Genomic DNA, 22,856 nt, shown 5'->3' on the forward strand with positions numbered 1-22,856 from the left:
TATAGAGAGACCTTCACTTTTGAAGGCATGATATTTTTATCCAAAAGTGTTCATAGTGAACTAGAATTTTTTTTCTTTCACTTTTGGCACATTAAAGGTAGTGTAGTAAAAAAAAAAAAAAAAAGTTATTCAGCTGTTTATGGCACACATTTGTGGGTAAAAACACGAATAAGGGAAAATCCACTATTTCTTTAGCTTTTTTTTTTTTTTTTTTTTTTTTTTTCATGTTCATAATTCTTCAAAAATATCCATTTTTTATATTAAAATAAATAAAAAAAAAATATGAACAAGCAATGTGAAAAATGTACAGGTGAAAAGTTAGATATAAAAAGAAATGAAAAAAATGTGTGCACATATTGAGATGAGGCTGAACAAAGTTTGAAACAAGCAACGAGTAGGTAGTAGTGAGTACAGCAAAAATAATCTATACAGGAGAAGAACAAAATGCCAGAAAATATACCAAGTTTGGCGAAAAACGAAAAAAAAAAACTAATATGGCATATTTTTCTGACTTTGCTAAGAAATGTGATCTAGACGGATGCAGGAATCATGATTTTCTTCCATTCAAGTGTGAATACTGTGGTTTAAGTGTACTAATGCAAAAATTTAGAAAATGCATTTTCTATTTTCAACACGCGAATGTTGCTTGCAATATATATATACCATACTTATGAAGGGTTTGCAAGAATCATTCGATATATGATTTGTGCCTTTCAAGATGAATGTGCTTACATATATGTGTATCACCACATTTTAACGTAATTTTTGAACATATGCACCAGCATGGTATTTCACACGATTCTACATTTGTCGTCTCACACTCCTCTTCCCAAATTCCTCGTCCCACATTCCTTTTATTCCCCTCAGTTTTGTGAGTTGCACAGAAAAATTCAGGAGCACGCTTGCGCGAATTTAAAAAATGCAGATTTAAAAAAAGTTGTTTTATGCAAATATTGCAATGGTGTTCTTCCAGATGTAAGTCAAAGAGTGCATACAGAGCAGATTTCACAATTGTGTCTATATCCCACTTGCGTGTGTTCATGCCTACACTTAGTAAGAACCTGCATGAGATGATAATACACACATTTGCACGTATCAAATACATTGAGGCTTGTAGACCTTGGAATGCATAAAGGTTTTATCCCCCTCACTTCACAAACGCAAGCACAAATAGATATTTTACTTTATTTTATTCTTTACAAAATTGCAGAAAATGGAGGAAATAGAAAAACACTTAATTTACAAGTGCACCTTTAAGAAAAAGAAAAACTCAATAATGATATGCTACAAGAAAGACTGCAAAACGGTAATGAGACAACATTCGTATAACATGTAATTAAATGGGGTAAAGTGACTAAAAGAGAGTCTATTAAATTCCATTGAAAGGGCACATAAATGTAATGATAAGACATGAACCCCCCTCCACTACCCAGAAAAAAGAAAAAAAAGAAAAAAAGGAAAAAAAGGAAAAAAAGGAAAAAAAGGAAAAAAAGGAAAAAAAGGAAAAAAAGGAAAAAAGGAAAAAATTCGAATATGAAAAAGCACACGCATATATCTGTACATATATATATGTATATACATTTCCACGCTTCTCTTTTCCAAATAAAACTGAAAATTCGCCAGGTTTTGAATGGTATCAATAATTATACCTGTAAGAAATGTAAAAAGAATTTCTGTTTGCCTCATCGTTATTCTGATGCACACGGGTGTGTTAAGGAGAATTCTGAGAAAAGCTTTTTCAAAAGTGAGAAACTTGCGTAAAAGCAAAAATGGATTAACAAAAAAAAAAAAATGTAACTGTGTTGTATGACCATTTTTTTTTTTTTTTTTTTTTTTTTTTTTTCTCACGTTTCTATATGTGTAGGTCCATTCGATTTAAGTTTGGCTCAAACATATTCATCCTTATTTTTATTTTTTGAAAATAGAATATTTTTTTTTCTTTTAGGAATCCGTCAAAAAATGTGGCACCCTAAGATTACAAATGCAGAAAAGTGAGCGAAAAAAGTAATGTTCAATATAATAACTTCGTCTTCTTATGTTATTCCCAAATGTACTCAATTCAGTATTATCTCGCTAGCATGGACGTATGACATATTTTTACAAATCCATATTCGAGCATGGCATTTGTTAGTTTTTTTTTTTTTTTTTCTTTTTTTGTATATCCCCATTTTTTTATCATATATATATATACATACATACACAAATACAGTTTCATTTTTTTTCACATTATTCCGAATTTGTTTTTATGGCTAGAGAATTTTTTTTGCATTTGCTCCATTTTGCTGAACATGCAGACTTACACCTTACCAACTTTATTCATTAAATTAGAATTAAGGAATGAATGACATAATAACATACATTCACTTGGTAGTGCAAGGTACGTAAGAGTTGTATGGTAGGAGAGAAAAAAAAAAAAAAATTATAGTAACAGTTTTGAAATATCAAAGTGGTGTAAAAAAGGCTAGCTGAGATTTTATGGGGATTGCAAAAAATGATATCATAAAAATGAGACAAAACTGTGAAACGTGAGAAATGCAACACAATGTTTATATGTAGTCTTGAAAAGATGGTATTGGTGACAAGGAATGGGTGCTAATTTGGAGTGAATCCGAGCACGTTGACTTTTATATAGTCATCGCACATGCACACATATTCATACACATGTTCATACCCATACACATACCCATACAAACCAGACGCTGAAAATATCTTGAACGCGAGAGAAGGGCTATATGGGGACCTTCCTATTTTGGAAGTTGAAAAATCGCCTGACCATGTTGTAAAGTGGTTCACACAAAACATATTTGGATATACAAATATTAACAGCTATGTTTAGAAAATTTAAAAAAAGGAATTTTATTTTGTGTCTCGTGCTGAGAATGTTATTTCCATTGGGGCCATAAAAGCTCAAGCCGCTAGCTGAGTACGAGAACAAATCGAGAATTCTGAATTTTGTCGCTTTGGAAACTTCATCATTGCAATTCATTCGAAATAAACATGTCAATTTATTTGGACCTGCAACTGTCAGATACAGCAGGAAGCTGTTTATCAGGGTATAGTACCTACAAAGTGGGTAATGGGTGGTGATGGTAGGTCATTTGGGGGCTGGCTAGCTGGGTCAAGTAGTGGATTGCAATGAACTCCACAGATGGGCAGACATACAGATGTGCAGATGTGCAGATGTGCAGATGTGCCTGTACACAGTTCTGCACAATGCTGCACAAGGAGGAGGGGGTGGGTGGTGGACTTACGTCATGAAGGTATAATTGGAAAATATGGGTTTCCTGTACTTTCCACCAAAGGTAAAAATAAAAGCACTATTGACAATTTGGAAACAAAACCAGATGCAGGTCAGAAAACTCTCGTAATTATCACTCATAAGCCACCAAGAGGATTTTGGGGCTGCGGTATTCATTTCGTAAGATGATGGCAATTCATAAACATAAAAAAATTGGAAAATAATTATGTAGAGAAAGAAAAAATTAATAATCAAATTTGAAAGTAAAGAAATGATAGTTTGGGCTCCGACGATACTAGAGGTTGGTGTTTGTGTTTTTAATTTTCGAGCTGGTTTGGATAATGTCATTGATTTTGCTAATAGTAACAATATCACATTGTCAAAAAATAAGTATCCATATTCTGACATAACAGCATGAGCATTCATAAAAAGTACAATTTTAACTATTGAGATCATGAATCCGTAGAGGAGCATATACTTATAGCAATTTATAGATGTCACTAAACAAGCTCTTCCTTCTCTTAATATATCAATAACACTTTTTAAGTTTTCATTTCTAGTACTAAAAGGCGATACAACAGATGTGTCAGCATTGGAAAGAGCTAAACCTGCATGGGAAATTTTCAAAGCACCACAATCGTTGCTACCATCTCCACACATACCTGAAATGTAATCATATTTTATAAAATCCTTAATCACCTGCATTTTATTATTTGGGGTTAGTCTCGAAAAAATTCGTACACGTAATAAAAAATCTTTATATTCTTCTGATTTTTCAAAATTGTATGTATTGAAATCTTCTTCTTCATTCTGAATTTGAAAAATGTTATGTCTTATGTATATGTACGCCTCACCTGTTAGAATTATTTCTTTATACATGTTTCTGAACAGCACATCTTCTTTGCATACTTCTTTATCATTTTGTATGTTTACAAATATTATATCTTTTTCTTCCTCTCGTACGTATCCATACACAATCACATTTTCTTTGGGTTCATTATTTTCATCGTTCGTGTACTGAGAATTTTTGCTATGTGTCAGGTTTATTTGGCTCATGGATTCTAAGAAAGGTGTCTCTTCTCCCACGTCATCTAAGTTATTCCCCTCTTCGTCATGTCTACCTACAGTGTGGTCGCACTTGTTGTGGAGGTTGTTGCTTCTGCATCTACTGCATCTACTGCAGCCATTCCGTGCGCTTCTTGCATTATTGCTCATGTTAATATTCGAGGCATAAGCAAGATTTGCCTTACTCCCTGGAAGAGACCTGTCCTCCTCCTCCTCCTCCTCCTGTCCTTTTAACATCACATTCTTGTGATTTCCACTCGTTTTATTCTCTATCTTCTCACGTGGAAGAAGCAACTCGTTTTCTCCCATCTCGTAGTTGCCACTAATGTCGTGATAGAACTGGGGGATTGCATTTGCATTGTGCATATCATTGTAGGCGTGTTCCATTTCTTGCATCTGTTCCTGTTTCTCTTTCTCCTTAATAGATGTTGAGACGAAGGATTTCTGTTGGAGATCCATTTTTTTTGTGGTACCTCCATTTCGAGTTGCTTCCTCTAATTGGTTTGCATTGCTCCGTTGATTTGATTCTAACAGATCTTTAGCACGAGTGTGGTGGTGAATGTTTTGGGATGGATCCAAATAAATGAAATTGTTTCTAGAACCCACTGGTTGTGTAACGGGATCTGCCCCAGATGCAGGACCCGCTTTTTCACCCCACTGCGTGTTCGATTTGATAAAATTTTCAAAAGACAAGAATTTGGTACCAGTAGAAAAAAAAATATTTTCCTTGTCATTTGATGAACACTCCTCAGAAATGTTATTCGAATTCATGTTAAGAGATAAAAAGGATTCATAAAAATTAATGTTATTAAATAGGCCAATTTTGTTTCCAACGTATAGACAATTGTAAGCATTGTCACCAGTTAATATGACAGGTCTGATAGATGAATTTTTCAATGTTTGAATGACTTCTTGAGCATCTTTTTTAATGTAATTATTAAACATAATAAGAGATAAGAAGTTCATATTTTCTTCTAATTCCTGTCTTGATAATTGTAATATTTCATGAATAGACATATTGTGTATAATTTTGAAAGCTAGTCCAATTACATAGAACCCGTTTTTACTATATTCTTGTTCTTTTTTTTTAAAAAAATAAACTTCTTCATTTTTTATACATTTCTGATAAATTTTATCAAAAGATCCTTTTGAAAAAACAACAAATGATTTCTCTCGAAAATTGAAGGAACCATAAGCTAAAGTAGTTGATATTTTTGTGAAATAATCAAATTCGTACGTTTTTAAAATGTCGAAATTTTTTAAATTATAATTAATTCTTAAGGAAACTTTTTTTACATTCATGTTATATTTATTAACATAGTTACTTATTTTCATTTCTGTGGCTTCGAATAATCTTTTATCTATTTCATTTCCATATACATTGTTAATATTTGTATCATTATAAACACAAGCACAACCAGCTAATGCATATATTACTAGATGGTAGTTATGCGGAGTGTTTTTCAATGTTGCCTTATTAGTCCACATTAATTTGCTGTTATAAAGAAGAGATGTCACAGAATTCATCGAAGAATTAGATTCGTTAAAAAGACAGTTTCGAATAGGGAGTGGAGCTTCTTCTGTTTCGTCTACTTGTTCATCATCAGATTCTATTGACATGTCACAAACATTTTCACGTCCTACAATGGGTGCATTCATTTTTTTTTTTTTTTTTTTTTTTTTTTTCCCATCTTGATTTGTCGATTCATGCACTTGGTCAACATTACAAGTGTCCACGTCAATGAGGAAATTTTGCTCCTCCACTGCGTCTCCTTTCCCTTCCTGCAGAAACATTTCTGAGTCCAGTTTTGCACTCTCGCCATTTGGAACGGTCGTAAATACGTTCCCATTGTAGTTGCCACGTCTACTGTCACTTCTGCTGCCACGTCTACTGCCACGTCTACTGCCACGTCTACTGCCACTTCTACGGTCACTTCTATTTCCACTTCTGCTGCCACTTCGATTTTCACCCCGATTATAATTGTGATGATCTTCTTCTTCTCCTTTTACATTGTCGTTTCCTCTCCTACGCTGTGCACTATTATTCACGACCCTCTCCTCATGTGCATATTCTCCCTGGGAATGTTGAAAAAGTACCTGTTCATCTGTTTCATCATAACTTTGAAAAACATCTTCGCTGGAGGATTGGACATTTCGTTGAACATTCTCTTGGGTTCCATGGACCTCGTGTTCGTGCAGATTGTTGTGATTTGGAACATGCTTATTACCATGGTTCTCATTTGAATCGTTTAAATTTAGATCACTTCCATTGATATCTTCATTTGCATCGCATCTATCTTTGATCTCTGTCCTATCGTTCGAAGATGATATATTATGGATTTCCTTTCCCTTGACATTTTCTCCATGGGAGAGTGCAGAAACCATGTTAGATGCACCCCTTGTACCTTTTATGCTTGAATATTGAGAAGGTCTCGATGAAACATCTGCCTTGTCGGGACTTCGGATCCCCTCTTGCATATTTCCTCTGCTCCTGCTCATGCCTCTGCTTCTTCTTCTTTTTTGGTTCTGATAAGTAGTACCATTTTGAGAAGTACCGTTGAAAGAAGACGTCCTGTCCCGACCAGTAGCATTCTGAATCTGATTAAGATGCGTTACTTTTTTATGGGAAGAATTTTCTTCAATTGGTGTAAAGTTTGAGTTAATTATAGAATGATAATTTTTATACTTAACATCATAAATGTCGTTTGATGTACTCTTGTTATGATTATCTGGCCAGGTTAGTTGATTCTTCTTATATTCATTCAAAATATTATTGCTAAAATGGACACCTGAAAATTCAATTTTATGACCTGTTAAGGTACCAGTTTTATCAAAAAAGAAAATTCGGATTTTTCCACATATAGGTATTCTAGATGGAGCGATACAACAAATATTTTTTTCATTTTTCAATCTATTTGTTGAGATATTTAATCCTATATTCAAAACAACAGGTGTCCATACTGGTAGTATTTGAGACAGCGTTCCAATTGTATAAAATATGGATGTCATGTTAAGTCCTAAGGTATGTATTTGAAAATACATGCATATAAGAGAGAAAAAAATAGTAAATGCGAATACTATGGGTAGCTGAGAATCATATTTGAATAAGAGAGGGTTTGGAAATAGAACATTTTGCATATATTTTCCTTTGTATGTGTATATACTAACGTTTATAACTACTGCGTATATATTTTCTGTTGTATTGAGAGTTGATATCACATCAGTGCCAGAGTAGAGGATATTGTTTTCATTGAACTTTTGTTTATTTCGCTCGTTCGAACCCATGGGAGATGCACTCATAATGCTATTTTTTTGTAGGGATGAAATATTTTTCCATTTTTCCTTGTTGTTGTTATGATTCGATGATTCCAATCGATTAATGGAATCATTGTTAGAGGAGGAATAAGTTCCATCGTGATGATAAGCGTTGTTGAAAGATGTTAACTTTGATATGCAGGTTTTTTTCATTGGTCTTGATTCACCTGTGAGCAAACTTTCATCCATTAGAAGTTGCCCATTAAGAAGTAAACAATCACACGGGATGGTCATATTCGAATTCACAATTATGATATCTCCAATAGTTAATTTACTGGATGGTATATGTTGCACAACTGAATTTCTGTAAACATCGACAAAAATGTTATTACTTGATTGGATGTTATCATAAATTTCTTTTTTATTTTTTTGATTTTTCATAATTTTATTAACAACACTTAGTAGTGATATGGCTAGCCAAATGAGAGATGTTATGACTTCTTTCCAGAAGAAATTCTTATACGTTATAAATAACTGAAACATGTAGATACCGTCTAGTAGTTCTCGTTTTATATTTTTAAAAAATGAATAAAATTCAAGATAGATATTGTTATACCCGTATTCATTTATATTGTTAATAATTTCCTTATTATTTAACCCTCCTTTTTTTAATATATAATGAAAATCTAGATTCTTCACTTTCTCTTCTATGCTGTGAGCAATGTTATAAAATGCATCTTTTTCGTCATTATACACATACTTCATACTTCTAAAAAAAAAGTATCTAATATTTTTTTCGCTTGTTAGAACTCTTATTTTGTGTACTGTCAATGTTGGATGAAAAGAACATTCAGTTCTCCAAGTAGATAAGCCATCTTTTCTTCTCGTCTCGAATCGAGAACCAAATTTATTTTCATTTATTTTTTCTCCTAATCCGTTGCATTTGTCTTTCATGAAGTGTTCATCTAAGGAATGTTTCGTGTCTAAAATGTCTTCATACTTTTTGTTTTTGTAATATGTCCCATGTTCCACATTCCACTTTTGTTCATTTCGATGTGGTTCATTTGGCCATTCTCCAGTATTTACAAAATTTTGCTCCTTCAAGTATCCCCATTTGACTATTTCAGAAACAAATGTACGTTTTATTTTAGCTTGGTATCGTAAGTATAGATTTATATATTGTTTAAAACAGGTTCTACATCTGTGATGAAATTTATGAATCCAAGTTGTTAGATGCAAGTACGTTTTTTTAAAGGATGTTTTGTATGAGTTCGAATATTCATCACTCTTGGTGTATATAAGTACGTAATTACTTTCTTTCAGTAATGCGGGTTCGAGAAAAAAGCTGTGCATATGCTTTCTTACAGTTAAAATTCCATAAGTAATGGAAAAACATAGTAAGAGAAAAATAAAGAAAACACAAGCGCGGTCATTCCATAATACTTCACCGTTTTCATGTATACAATATTCATTTGCAATTAAAAAAATGATAATAATATGTGTACATAAATAAAGTATAATAGATGCATTTTTCAATGCAAATCCTATAAGACTACTTTTATATCCTTCTTGTCTAACCACAATATCATCAGAATCATCTGGCTCGTAAATGTAATTAAAGAATTCTGAATTTTCATTTTTTCCATATGATTCATTATTTTTATATTTGTGTTTTTCATTTATTAAATTCTTAAATCGATTCTTACGTATGCACCATATCAAAAAGCTTATTAACAGGAAAAAGTAAAAAAAACAAATGTATTTCAATTCAGAATATGTAATTGGTAGTTTATCTGATCTGCAAATTTCACCCATCTTTTTTCTTCCTCCTCATGTGAAGGAATTAAAAAAAGAAAAAGAAGGAGGAGGAGGAAGGAAGGGCGCAACGAAAGATGGAAGGATATACAGATGGATAGAAGCACAGATGTGTTTTCACGATACCTTTTTAAACAGTTGCACACAAAATACAGTGTTTCTCGCCTTGTGTCTCATAAAAGCAGAATCATAAGCTACGTTGTGTGTTATGCATCTATTTCATGGTGCGAAATGGGTTCTCCTTATGGAGAAAAAAATACGTAGATGTGAAGATGTGAAGATGTGAAGATGTGAAGATGTGAAGATGTGACGATGTGATGATGTGACGATATGAAGATGTGAAAATATGGAAATGCGAACCAAATGGCAGTGTTACAAAAATAAAATCTATTACAAACAGGAGTCTGATGGGATTCTTCCCCTGTTAATCTGGTTCATTGGATTATGCATGAACACACACTATTACATTTTTTACATGCGTAAGTTGTTCAACTTTGTTTGTTGAGGTACAATGGGAACCCCTGTTCGCTTGACAGAAGTAGGGGCTTCTTCATCATCCTGAACTTATGAAACTACAACTTCACGTTAGTATGAAAACTCCCCAACGGCTAAAATAATCAGAACAACTTTTCAAAGTGCTTGTGTAATGAGCTATTAAAACTGGTAGATATTATAAGTAAATGTGTTAATATGAAGAAAAAAAAAAAAAAAAAAAAAAAAAAAAAAAGGGGCTCCTTTTATATATATATATATATATATATATATATACATACATATGTATAAAATATAATATAGTTGTGCAGGTATTTCACCCCTTAAGATATGAGATTAATGCAAATTGTGGTTAAATTTTTTTTTTTTTTTTTTTTTTTTTTCTGTGCATTCGATGCGACTTTCCCATGTGGGAGGATCTAAAACTTTTCTCGAAAAAATGTTTGTGCGATTTTATTTTCCTATTCGTTTTTCGATTCTCTAAAGCGAACAGGTCACGTGAAACGACGTGCAATTTTATTCTGTGTCGAAAAACTATACATTTGCTTTTTCTCATTCGCTTCGTCCTGCTTCTTTTTCTACTATTGTTACCTTGTTACGTGGTTACATTGTTACGTTGTCACATTGCTACTTCACTTCTTCGCCACTTTACTTTTTTTTTTGTTTTTTTTGAATTTGTAACCGTGATGAGAATGCAGCTTCTAGTTTCTTCTTCGCTACCCGTGTTTGAAGCATGCAGCGGTTGGGGTGACTAACAAAATTGTGGATATTAGAGATATGTGATTATTCTTCAAAGATCTTTCAAATGTTTCTTCTGCAAAGTTTTTCCATTAAAATAGGGATCTCCTAAGATACACGCCTAATAACATTAACACATTACACGTTGAAAAATATTCTTTTTTTTTTTTTTTTTTTTTTTTTTTTTTTTTTGGTTAATAAAGTAATTCTTGTACCATCTTGCTATAAAAAAATAAGGTTAAAAAATATAAAGATTCACCGTGTGAAGAAAAAAAAAAAAAAAAAAAAAAAGAAACAAGCAATCATGATGATAATCCATTAATCTCATGCATTGAAAGAAAATGAAAAAAAAATGAACCCAAAGAGACAATCGGTACAACAAAATGTGCATGCACATGTTTATATATGGTATATATATATATATATATATATATATATATATATATATATATATATGTGTTTGTTTGTATGTATATGCATGTGTGTAGCTCCTTTTCGACACTAGTAGTCGATTTGTTTATTTAGAATGATTAAACGAGGAAAAACTTTGAGAACCAAGTTTGAATACAAGTACCTGTTTTACACACTGTCGTGTGTGTCCATCAATATTGGTGAGTGAATAAGAGAGAAGGGATATGTCTGAGTTACATGATACTTTTTTTTTTTTTTTTTTTTTCTTTTCTTTTGTATCTCGTGAAGGGAAGTCTTTTTCGAAGTTGTCTCTCGTGCAGATACCGCTTGACTAGTTTTTAATTCGCACAATGGCTGATTTATATCTATTGGAGAATCGAAATGATACATGCTTTTCCTTGTCAGCATTTTAAGCAAGTCGATGTGCATACAAACTTTCAAGATACAAGCACACACTCATTCATTCATTCACTCACACGCACGCATGCATATATGCATGTATATATATATATATATATATATATATATATATATATATATATACACATATGTGCATCTGACCCCTGGTTCCCCTCATTTTACAAGTCCAAATTTGTACCCACATTTTCACAGGAATTTGCAATGAATACATTAAAAGGAAAAGAGAGAAATACAAAGATGAGGAGCATAAAATTTACTTCCACTTGACGGAGAAGAACTTTGAATATATTGATAAAAAAAAATATGAAAGAAGAATTGAGAAAATATGTAAAAATTTCAATTTACCACTTGTGACCATTTCAAGGGCAGCAAATAATTACTACCCCATAGATTATCATTTACAGTACTTGAATGATCTTTTTGAAAAAAAAAAAAAAAAAATTTTTAAAAGTTTTATAGAAAATGAGAAAAAAACAAATTTAACAATAGAGAAACAAATAGATGCATTAATAGAAGATTTAATTAAACATGTTGAGGAAGAGTTTGCAGTTGAGGAGACAGATTTGGAATGTTCTCCTTCTTCACTATTTTTGAGAAACCTAGATTGGAGTTATTTGAAGGAATTCATTTGGGAACGCAAAAAGGTTAAGACTAAATCAGTAGGAGAATTTTTAGATACATTTATAGATGAGTTGTATGTTTATGTATACATCTATCTACTATGCAACTATCACAGAAACAATTTTTTCGATTTTGTAAAAAAGAGAAGGTCGTATAGACACTGCAGTGAGAATGTTGGAAAGGACATTGGTTTGGAATTAAATAGCTACTTGGGGATAAACAAGAAAGAAGCGATATCAGACAGTAAGGAAATGGATGCTGCAGATGGAACTACAATAGTAGAACCTGTCATCGAACCGGTGAATTATGTTCTAAATATTGATACATTGCGAGAAATACAAAAGAGCTTATCTACCTATGGAGTAGTCGTTTTGAAAAATTTTTTGAAAAAAGAAGATATAGAAAAAATAAAAAAAGAATTATTTCTTGACAAAAAAGAAATAAATAATATATCATCACTTTTGATGCATAAGGATAATAACATTTTCTGCATAAGACCAACACGGGGAAGACAATATTGCATACTACGTAATAGCAAAGTTAGTGACTTGTTTACAAACATACAACAATATTGGATGAACATAATATATTCATACTTACCTATTGGTGGGTATGTAAATGTATATGATTTATTTCACAAAAATGTAATTTTTAAATTAAAGGATTTTAAAGACATAAGCATGAAAATTGAACAGAATGACAAATTATTTTTATCTGAATTGCAATTAGTTAACAATGAACCATTGAGTGAAATTCAATCACATCATGTAGACAATGGACTAAGTGGCATAAGTGTCATTTTGCCATTAAACAAGATAAACGATGATTCTGGAAATTTCGAATTTTTTCTTGGAACTCATTTATTCTCATCCGTAAAAATAAAAAAAAAAAAAAAAATTCATAATTTTAAAAAATTTATGGAGGTATATTACAAAACAGGATCATCATTTATTCCTGATATAAATCCACAAGACATCATCATATACGATTCCAAAATTTTGCATAGAGGTTTATCAAACAATTTATGGGTCAAAAATTCTTCCTTAATTTATCGATATGATTATAAAAAATATCCTCCACCTGGTCAGGATTTTATTGACATTTGTTCTTACAACTTTATTGGCAAATGCATTTCGTTTTTTAATTTTTTGACAAAATATTTTTAGCAGTTTTGTATTTAACTTTTATAGTGGGTTGTCGTAACATAGAAGAACAGGCGATAAGCAGGGGTGCAAATCTGCATGTCCTGTTTTTTTTTTTTTTTTTTTTTTTTTTTTTGTGATTGCACAACTCATGTATCTGGATGTGCAAACGCGAATATCGTGTGCATGTCGAATACTTATGATATACCCACATTTATAACCATTTTGCATTTCCAGAATTTATGCGCACCTTTGGTACTTTTTCATTCTCTTGCAAATGAGTCCCCTCCACCCCCACAAATCTCAAATTCCACACATTTCATTTATTTCCCAACAGCATTAGAAGTGATAAGATTGCTTAATTTTTATGTTTTATTTTACCTCATTTTGTTTTCCTTTATTCTTTTACATTTTTTTTCCATTTTGGAAATACACAAAGTGGGAACATATATATCTGTCCCTTGAATAATCTTCTTTTTCACGACACAAATGTGTCGAATAAACACATTAGAACATTTCAAAATTATAGATCAGTGACAATAATTTTGCGTATAAGTTTTTCTCGTTCTCGTTCTCGTTCTCGTTCTCTTTCTCTTTCTCTTTCTCTTTTTCTTTCTCTTTTTAATTTTTTTTTTTTTTTTTTTTTTTTTTGTTTTCTTTAAATGAGGTAAAAAATAGTTAATAATTTTTAAAAGAAAAAAAAAAAAAAAAAAAAAAGGTGATTGGGACTAAGGGGAGGCAGCAAAAGGCACTGAAAATTTTTATTGAAAGAAGAAAACCCCACCTGGTGTTTTTTTTTCCCTCTGCTTTACATTCCACAAAAAGGGGGTAAGAAAAGGAGGCAGAGATTTTTCTTTTTTTAATATTTGTTAGAAAAAGAAATATCAATTTCTTCTCTTTTCTTTTCCATTTTAAACAAAAGCATAAATGTGAGATAATGTGAAAAATAGAAAAGTGGGTAAAATGAAACAAAATGTATATTCGCATTTTTATGTATGTTTACGGGGTGAAAAAAAAAAAAAAAAAAAAAAAAGCTACATTATTTTGTTTTACCGCGCTCTGTTTTGCCATGCCTTTGTTGTTCCCAACTTTGCTTTCTTTTTTCTTCCCCTTTTCACATATAATCCCAATCGGGAACAACGCATTTATTACATGTAAATAACAAATAGGCATGTGCATCAATACATATGTGAGCACTAAATTCAAGAGATAAATTACTAGTTAAAAAAAAAAAAAAAATATATCAACATTGTGTATAAAATATGAACCCCCGGCCACACGTTGTTATGAAGTTTACCGACCCTCCCCTGTGTATATATATACTAATCCGAATGGCTTTTAACAAATTGACGCAAGGAAAAGAAAGGATGATAAATCCATTCATAATAATACATAATTCAGTGCATATGAATGATACACGACTCAGTGCATATGAATGATGATACACGACTCAATACATATGGAACTCTCAGAAAAAGGTAGAATATACATTATATATATGTTTATCCACACAAACGTGGGATGGAAAAAAGAAAAAAAATTAATCTAAAAATAAAAAAATTTTAAAAGGTTACAATACTAACAAAATAAATAAAATCGGAATGTACTATTTTGTAATAGTTTATACAGTTTTGAGGATATACATATATATATATTTTTTTTTTTTAACATTAAAAAGAAGGAATTTTTTTTTTGAATATTTCATATAAGTTACATTTCAACAATTGCGTGGAATTTTAGTTGACAAAATTTAAGTTCCTTTTTTTCTTTTTTTTCTTACCCACCTATTAAGGGCAACACAAAATGGCGAAAGGTAATGAAAAGAGAGGAAAACAGGGTATATATACTTTAACATATTCAGTTAGGGCCTATTTACCGCTAAAATGAAAAATGAGGCTTTTAAAAAATAGGGGAAATAAGAAAAAAAAAAAAAAAAAAATGTATATACTTTACGTTCTTTCAAAACAGTACGCTTTTAACATTTTAGAAACGAACTCTGAGTTTGAAAATTACACCATGAGAGTAAGCATATACTCAGTGGAGCTACCTACTGAAAGATGGAAATAAAAAAGGTGTGATGGATCAGTGAAGGAGTAGTCATAACAATGCGCAATATAATATATTAAAATATCCATTCTTTTTTTTTTTTTTTTTTTTTTTTTTCGTACCCATTTCTCACAGCTGTTAAGAAGCAGAAAAAAACTCTTAAACCAGTGACGAAAGTCATCACCATAAATTTGAGCAAGTTGACACACGATGTGTGCTATAAAAGAAAGGCTCCAAGAGCTATCAAGGAGATAAGAAAGATCGCAGGAAAGCTAATGCACACAAAGGTACATGCATTCGTAATTTGAAATTATCTTCTGCATCGTATTTTCCAATTTTTATGTTTTTTGTGCATGTAAATGAGTGAGGGTTTTTTCCGACAAATGTTATAATGTATGTCCATATAATGTATGCACATATATGAGCACATATGAGTGATGTCTACTCCGAGCATCATGAATAGAGACACATTGATCTTTTATTTTTATTCAGGACGTACGCTTGGATGTAAAACTTAACAAGTTCATATGGGGCAAGGGTATTAGGAATCCACCCAAAAGGGTTCGAGTAAAAATAGAGAGAAAAAGAAACGAAGATGAAGACTCCAAGGAGAAAATGTACACCATTGTTCAGCATGTCATGGTTGACTCTTACAAAGGATTACTCAACGAATGTGAAGTGAACGAGTGAATATACACGATTGCTTGAATGGGGAAAATGGATGCAATGAGTTAGACATAGCCGAATTAGAAATTGTGTTGCGCAAGATGTTATATATAGATAAGTATATTTGTGTGGACACGTGAATTTGTTTACGTTTTTCATCTCGCATCTGTACATCACTCCCTCAGTATTGTTGTATAAGTTTATGACTTTATATATATATTTTTTTAATTTTTCATTTTTTTTTTTTTTTTTTTTTTTTATTAACACGTAAAAGGAATTAAATATATACGTTAGCCTTATGCTTTTTAACATATATCATAACGACAGCATTAATTTAAAAGTATTAAGAAAATGTTCTCGAATGATTATTAACTGGAACAAATTTCCAAAATGATTTCCTTCTTCTCACACCCCCCCCCACAAAAAAAAAAAAAAAAAAAAAAAAAAAATATGGTGATCCTAGGACAAGTTATATTTGATTTGGTCATTTTCAGGAAAATCTATGGTGTATACTTTTATCTGTTTTTATTTGTTCTTATGTGTTCCTATCTGTTCTTATCTTTTTTTTTCATTTTTTTTTTTTTGTCATCCGAGTAGCAGTAAATACGATGCGAGCATATTTTTTACTCTCCAAATTTGTGTTTCTTTGTAGTTGCGTAAAAAAATAAATTTGTTCATCCTCTGCGTGAATTGAGATTTTTTTTTTTTCATTTTTATTCTGAACAGGTTCATACAAAAAAAAGAAATAAAACAAAAAATAAAGATAAAAAAAAAAAAAATAAAATAAAATAAATATGTAAATAAATTAAGTAGAAGAGAAAATTGAGGCTTTTCTTACAGCACAAATGGCTAGCTTTTTTTTTTTTTTTTTTTTTTTTTTTTTTTTTTTTAAAATATTTTTTAACGGGGTTTTTTTTTCCGAACATTATTTCACACCAAATGTTGTTTGTTATGGAAAAATATATTGACTCATTAGAAATGCATTACTAATCTTAAAATGTAGATAATACACACGTTATCATATGTAACAACAAATTCCAGCACCTTATGTAATAATATGAAAAAGGCATGTATGAGAGAAAACAAATTTAATCACCGTTGGTATACATTAACCATGCTATTTGTAAATTCTTATAAACTTTTTTTAAAACGTTTACAGAACAAACAAACAAAAAAAAAAAAAAAAAAAAAAAATGCAACTCTTCTAGCTGCTTAAAAACACTACCTTAAATTTTTAGAAAAAAATAACTTACACAGTTTTTATGTATCTATTTACACACATTTTATAGGATGATTTAAAAAAAAGAAAAAAAAAAAAAAAGTAAAAAACAAGTAAAAAGTTAGACTAAAAAAGGAAAACTGCAAAGGTATAGAATGCTTCGCTTTAAAGCCCACAACTATGAATAAAGCCAGTGAACTAAGTAACTACTTCAGGGTAAATAGCGAATTTGTGAATAAAATTGATAATGAAATAGAAAAGTTTTATGTATGGACATACAAAAGCCCAAATGTTGATCTCTATCCTGATGTTGTATTTTTTAAGTGCTTAGTTCTTGGGATAGATGGAGACAATTACAAAGTAAAGGAAGTTTCTCCCGAGACAAACAGCGAGTATGTAGTGAAAAAAGAACATTTGTTTAACTGTAACAATGTGGTAAATGTAAATAGTCATAGATTAAATGACATGCTGCACCAGAATTCGGCCGAGGTTTTAAATACCTTGGCACTGAGGTATGAAAAGAATTTTATATATACTATAGCCGAGCCAATGTTAATTTCGATAAATCCGTATCAAGTTATTGATGTCAATATGGATGATTACAAAACTAAGAATTTGGATGAACTTCCGCCGCATGTCTACAGCTATGCAAAAGATGCAATGATGGATTTTATAAATACGAAGAATTGTCAGTCGATTATTATAAGTGGAGAAAGTGGGTCAGGAAAAACAGAAGCCTCTAAATTAGTTATTAAGTTTTACCTGTCCGGTGTCAAAGAAGACAACAAGATTTCGAAAACTTTATGGGACTCCAACTTTATTCTAGAGGTCCCTTACCTGAGTTTTAAGAGAAATGCGAAAAGGCTGAAATGGGGGAGGAAAACGAAAAGGAAAAGTGGAAAAAATGGAAAGGAGAAGTAGAAAAAATGGAAAGGAGAAGTAGAAAAAATGGAAAAAATGAAAGCTGCACATATGCACAAGTGCAGATAAAATATGTATATGTGTGTATATGTATGCACACATTTAGCAAAAGATGGTGATTATGGGGTAATTGCTAGCCGTTGCAATCGTCCCCAATTGTGTTTACTTGCTGGTTCTCCCCTTAAGCTGCATGTTAGCCCATGTATGAGCAATTCTGTTATCTATGAGAGATGCTACTAGGGGTGTTATGATTTAGTGCACCACTTGCTACCATGACACACATATGTTAAGCATAATTTTCTTATTTCATCACCCCATGATCGTTCATATATAGGCCTTTGGAAATGCAAAAACTATAAAGAACAACAATTCCAGCAGATATGGAAAGTACATTAAGATACAGTTAGATGAAAATCAGAATATAGTGTCCTCCTGTATTGAGATTTTTCTCCTGGAAAAGATAAGAGTTGTGTCACAGGTAAGATTTTTGTAGTTATGAAAAGAGGCCTTACGGCAGGGACGCTTGTCGAGGGAAATTTCTGAAGATACACAGTTTTGCGTATTTATTTGTTTAGTTAGTGCATTTATACGTTTGAGTGTATGTGTTTATACATGAGTTTCACGTACGTACACAGATTACTGCGTGTTTGTTCTCATTTTTAATTTGTTAAGGAGGATCAGGAGAGGTGCTACCACGTCTTTTATCAAATTCTCCAAGGCATGAGTAATGAAATGAAAAAAAAGTACAACATCAAGTCGGAATTCGAGTACAAGTATATTTCTAATAAGTCGGTCACCATTCCTGGTAGGTGCAAAAGCGAAACGGGAAAGAAATGAAATGGAAGAATAAGTAAAAATATTTAAACAATATGTGTAAAGAAAAATAGGAAAGTAAAAATGATCACAACAGATGCACAGTTTCCTAGCTCATCCCTAAGTATGCTAACTGCACTACTACATACAATATGTTATTTTTACAGAAATAGATGATGCTAAGGATTTTGAGGCGTTAATAACATCCATGGATAAAATGAATATGTCTAATTTGAAAGATGACATTTTTCTGACATTGTCTGGTAAAAAATAAAATATACGTCACATTGCATAACCTTGTTGCTTTTTAGATCTGACAAATATTTTCGTGTTTTTTCTCTATTACTCCGCTTCTTTCTCTATTACTCCGCTTCTTTATCTATTACTCCGCTTTTTTCTCTATTACTCCGCTTCTTTCTCTATTACTCTGCTTCTTTCTCTATTACTCTGCTTCTTTCTCTATTACTCTGCTTCTTTCTCTATTACTCCGCTTCTTTCTCTATTACTCCGCTTCTTTATCTATTACTCCGCTTTTTTCTCTATTACTCCGCTTCTTTCTCTATTACTCTGCTTCTTTCTCTATTACTCTGCTTCTTTCCCTATTACTCTGCTTCTTTCTCTATTACTCCGCTTCTTTCTCTATTACTCCGCTTCTTTCTCTATTACGCCGCTTCTTTCTCTATTATTCCGCTTCTTTCTCTATTACTCCGCTTCTCTCTCTATTACTCCGCTTCTCTCTATTACTGCGCTTCTCTCTCTACTGCTTCGTTTGATCCACTTATTTGCTCCTCCTCACTATACCTACTTGAAAGGAATAATGCTATTAGGAAACATAGAATTTAATGAAATTGAGAAAGGTGGGAAAACAAATTGTAGCGAATTAAGAGAAGAAAATTTAAAAGAAGTTCAAGAGGCAAGTGATTTGTTAGGTATAGATTATGTCAGTTTAAGCAATAGTTTAACATTTACAGAAAAAAATATAGCTAATCAGAAAATAGAAATTCCTTTGTCTGTTGATGAATCTTTGTCAATATGTAGATCCATTTCGAAAGATATATACAGTAAAATGTTTGAATATATTACAAAAAAAATAAATGAATTCTTAAATAATAATAAAGAATTAGATAATTATATAGGTATACTTGACATTTTTGGATTTGAAATTTTTACTAAAAATTCTTTAGAACAGCTGCTCATAAACATAGCAAATGAAGAGATACATAACATATACCTCTTTGTGGTTTATGAAAAAGAATCCAACCTTTACAAGAATGAGGGAATCTTAGCAGAGTCTGTTAAGTACACAACGAATGAGAGTATTATAGATTTGCTTCGGGGAAAGACTAGTGTAATATCAATTTTGGAGGATTCTTGTCTAGCCCCAGGAAAGAAGGACGAGGTATGGGCAGTGAAGAGCAGCGGTCTGTGAGGGATCGAAAGTTAACCATTTTGTCTATGTACGTGTATGTTTATGTGTATATGTGTATATTTGTGTGGGTATGCATTTGTGCAGGCATGTATGTCACGTACATCTGTTTTGACAGTTCTCCCAAGCTCTCCATACATTCACGTTTGCATATGTTTATTCCCTTTCCTCCTGAACCGTTCTTCAGTCCATCGTGGGTGTCTTCACAAACAAGTTCTCAAAACATCCACAGTACGGTACTTGTAAACGGGATATGAATGGAAGCTTTATAATCAAGCACACAGTTAGTGATGTTACCTACAGTATCACTAATTTCATTTCAAAAAATAAAGATATTCTTTCTCCCAATATTTTGAGATTGTTAAAGGTTTGCATTTTTATTTTGGAAAAAGGACGAGGCGATGAATTCGGGAACTTCAAAAAAAAAAAAAAAAAAAAAAAAAAAAAAAATTAAACAATATTGGACAGTATTAGACAAAATTAGACAATATTAGACAGTGTTGTTTTTACTATACATATATGAAAGCATCACAAATTGTGCGTTTTATAGTTCACCTTTTTTACGTGCTGAAATAACGAATGAGCATAATTTCATAGTTACTTTTTATATATGTGTAAAACATTTATGGTTCCCCCTTTGTATTATAGGATTCCAAAAACCAATTAGTTAAAAGTATGTATGAAGACATAGAAGTGACAGAGTCTTTAGGGCGTAAAAATTTAATTACATTTAAGTATTTAGAGAATTTAAAAAAAATAAGTTCTTATTTAAAAAGCACAAATATATACTTTATAAAATGTATCAAACCTAATGAAAATAAACAAAAAAATTATTTTAATCCAAAAAAAGTTTTTCCACAACTTTTCTCCTTGTCCATTGTTGAAACGTTAAACATCAAATATTTTTTTCAGTATAAGTACACCTTTGCTTCTTTTTTAAGTTATTACCAATATTTAGATTTTACCATTTCGAATGATAACAATTTGGATGACAAGAGTAAGGTCTCTAAGATGTTACAGGCGAACTTCAGCGACGATTCCTACAAGGTACACTTACTCTCAATGTGTGACAAGTTCTAGAATGGATATTGTGTGTCTCTGTTTTAGAGCTACTTATATATTTATATGTATAAAGGAATCTTTGTGTTCTTCATCTGTCACAAGTGCTTTCACTTGTGTTGTGTATATAAAAATGAAACATTTTGTGCACACATGTGGGGTGGCCAAACCAAAGCAGAATAATGTCAATTTGTTTTTTTTTATTTTTTATTTTCAAATATAGCAATGGAGCTGGATGTGTTCTCATGTCACGTTCACTGCTTTTGCCGCCTTCATTGGTTTTGCCGCCTTCATTGGTTTTGCCGCCTTCATTGGTTTTTATACCTTCACTGCTTGCACCGATTCCACCACCCACAGATAGGAAAGACGATGGTTTTTTTGAAAAAAGAAGCAATTTATAGCATTCGGGAAATTATTAATAACAACTTGAAGAGCTACAAAAACTTGTGCAATATTACTAGTGCATTGATTAAAAAAATTAAGAAGAAAAAAATTGTAGAGGAAAATATACAGAATTTGCAGCTAACTCAAGCGTACTTTAGGAAATATAAATACATTGATATGTTGAAGTAGGAGAGCATTATGTGTACTCGCTTTTAATTTGGTGTCCGTAATGGTTGTTAGGAGAATTGTTCAGGCGACCAGTATTTCATGGCTTGTAATTTTTTACCCTTTTTTGCTATAACAGTGATAGATACTTGAGGCATTTGCAAATATTGGAAATTTTTTTGCACGCAAGAAAACTATATATATATATATATATTTTTTAACTTCTTGACTCACTACCTATCATGTGACAGATAAAGCTGAACTTTTTTTTTTTTTTTTTTAAATTGATCAACGGGTTTGTTATTTTTTTATATGTACATTACACTTTGATACTTTTCGTTTCTATTCCTCTGTGTCTTTTTAACGGTTTTATTATTATTGTTTTTTGTTTTTTTTTTTTTTTTGTGTGTGTGATACTTTAATGTTACTAATAACAAGGGAGAAAATATACAAGTCACACTGTATATATATAATTTTTGTGTATACATATTTATCATTTTGTCTTTCCCAAAAAAAAAAATAAAAAAAAAACGTCTTCAATTTTTTTTTTCTTTTTAAAAACTTCATATGTTACCCCATAAATATACTTATTTATTAATATATGAAAGCATTTAAGTAGGTTTAAATGTTTTTTTTTTTTTTTTTTTTTTTTTTTTTTTCATAATATTGAACATACCCATAAAACTCACGATGGCTCAGTGTAACATCATCTATATGAATATGTTTATGTGTTGTATACATATCCACATGAACAGTCAGACGTTTTTCTTTTAATACATGTTTTATTATTTTATATGAAGTATAGGGCTTAGGGATAAAGTCATTCCTTTAAATATGATATTGTGTGCAGATGTGTAAACAATACACTTGTGTTTGTAAATAGATTGCAAAGATATTGCATAGGATTCTTCTACATTCAAACTTTTCCTGAGGAGAGAGCGTTTTAACACTTTCCCCATA

The 22,856-nt window shown here is 31.4% G+C and overlaps 5 protein-coding genes across 5 annotated transcripts; 4 read left to right on the forward strand and 1 right to left on the reverse strand.

Annotated features, from left to right (window-relative positions):
* Positions 1-494: 494 nt before the first annotated feature.
* On the forward strand, positions 495-3,427 carry PGO_102720 (AN1-like zinc finger family protein; the record flags this gene model as incomplete). The annotated part of the gene is made up of 5 exons (XM_028688302.1): positions 495-590; positions 868-975; positions 1,211-1,306; positions 1,624-1,744; positions 3,165-3,427. The coding sequence occupies 5 exons, from the start codon at positions 495-497 to the stop codon at positions 3,425-3,427; spliced, it is 684 nt and encodes a 227-aa protein (XP_028544103.1).
* Positions 2,729-9,373, reverse strand: PGO_102730 (P-type ATPase; the record flags this gene model as incomplete). Its single annotated transcript, XM_028688303.1, has 2 exons — positions 2,729-3,062; positions 3,252-9,373. 2 exons carry the CDS (start codon positions 9,371-9,373, stop codon positions 2,729-2,731), a joined length of 6,456 nt encoding a protein of 2,151 aa, XP_028544104.1.
* Positions 9,374-11,129: 1,756 nt separating this feature from the next.
* PGO_102740 (hypothetical protein, conserved) lies at positions 11,130-13,221 on the forward strand (the record flags this gene model as incomplete). Its single annotated transcript, XM_028688304.1, has 2 exons — positions 11,130-11,214; positions 11,627-13,221. 2 exons carry the CDS (start codon positions 11,130-11,132, stop codon positions 13,219-13,221), a joined length of 1,680 nt encoding a protein of 559 aa, XP_028544105.1.
* A 1,779-nt stretch (positions 13,222-15,000) lies between these two features.
* PGO_102750 (60S ribosomal protein L31) lies at positions 15,001-15,933 on the forward strand (the record flags this gene model as incomplete). Its single annotated transcript, XM_028688305.1, has 3 exons — positions 15,001-15,010; positions 15,379-15,530; positions 15,736-15,933. The coding sequence occupies 3 exons, from the start codon at positions 15,001-15,003 to the stop codon at positions 15,931-15,933; spliced, it is 360 nt and encodes a 119-aa protein (XP_028544106.1).
* Positions 15,934-17,308: 1,375 nt separating this feature from the next.
* Positions 17,309-21,920, forward strand: PGO_102760 (myosin B; the record flags this gene model as incomplete). Its single annotated transcript, XM_028688306.1, has 8 exons — positions 17,309-17,956; positions 18,384-18,527; positions 18,722-18,854; positions 19,030-19,125; positions 19,675-20,261; positions 20,476-20,655; positions 20,937-21,335; positions 21,705-21,920. The coding sequence occupies 8 exons, from the start codon at positions 17,309-17,311 to the stop codon at positions 21,918-21,920; spliced, it is 2,403 nt and encodes an 800-aa protein (XP_028544107.1).
* Between the last annotated feature and the right edge of the window lie 936 nt (positions 21,921-22,856).

This window comes from Plasmodium gonderi, assembly GCF_002157705.1.
Source record: "Plasmodium gonderi DNA, contig: Chr10, whole genome shotgun sequence".
Lineage (NCBI taxonomy): Eukaryota > Apicomplexa > Aconoidasida > Haemosporida > Plasmodiidae > Plasmodium > Plasmodium gonderi.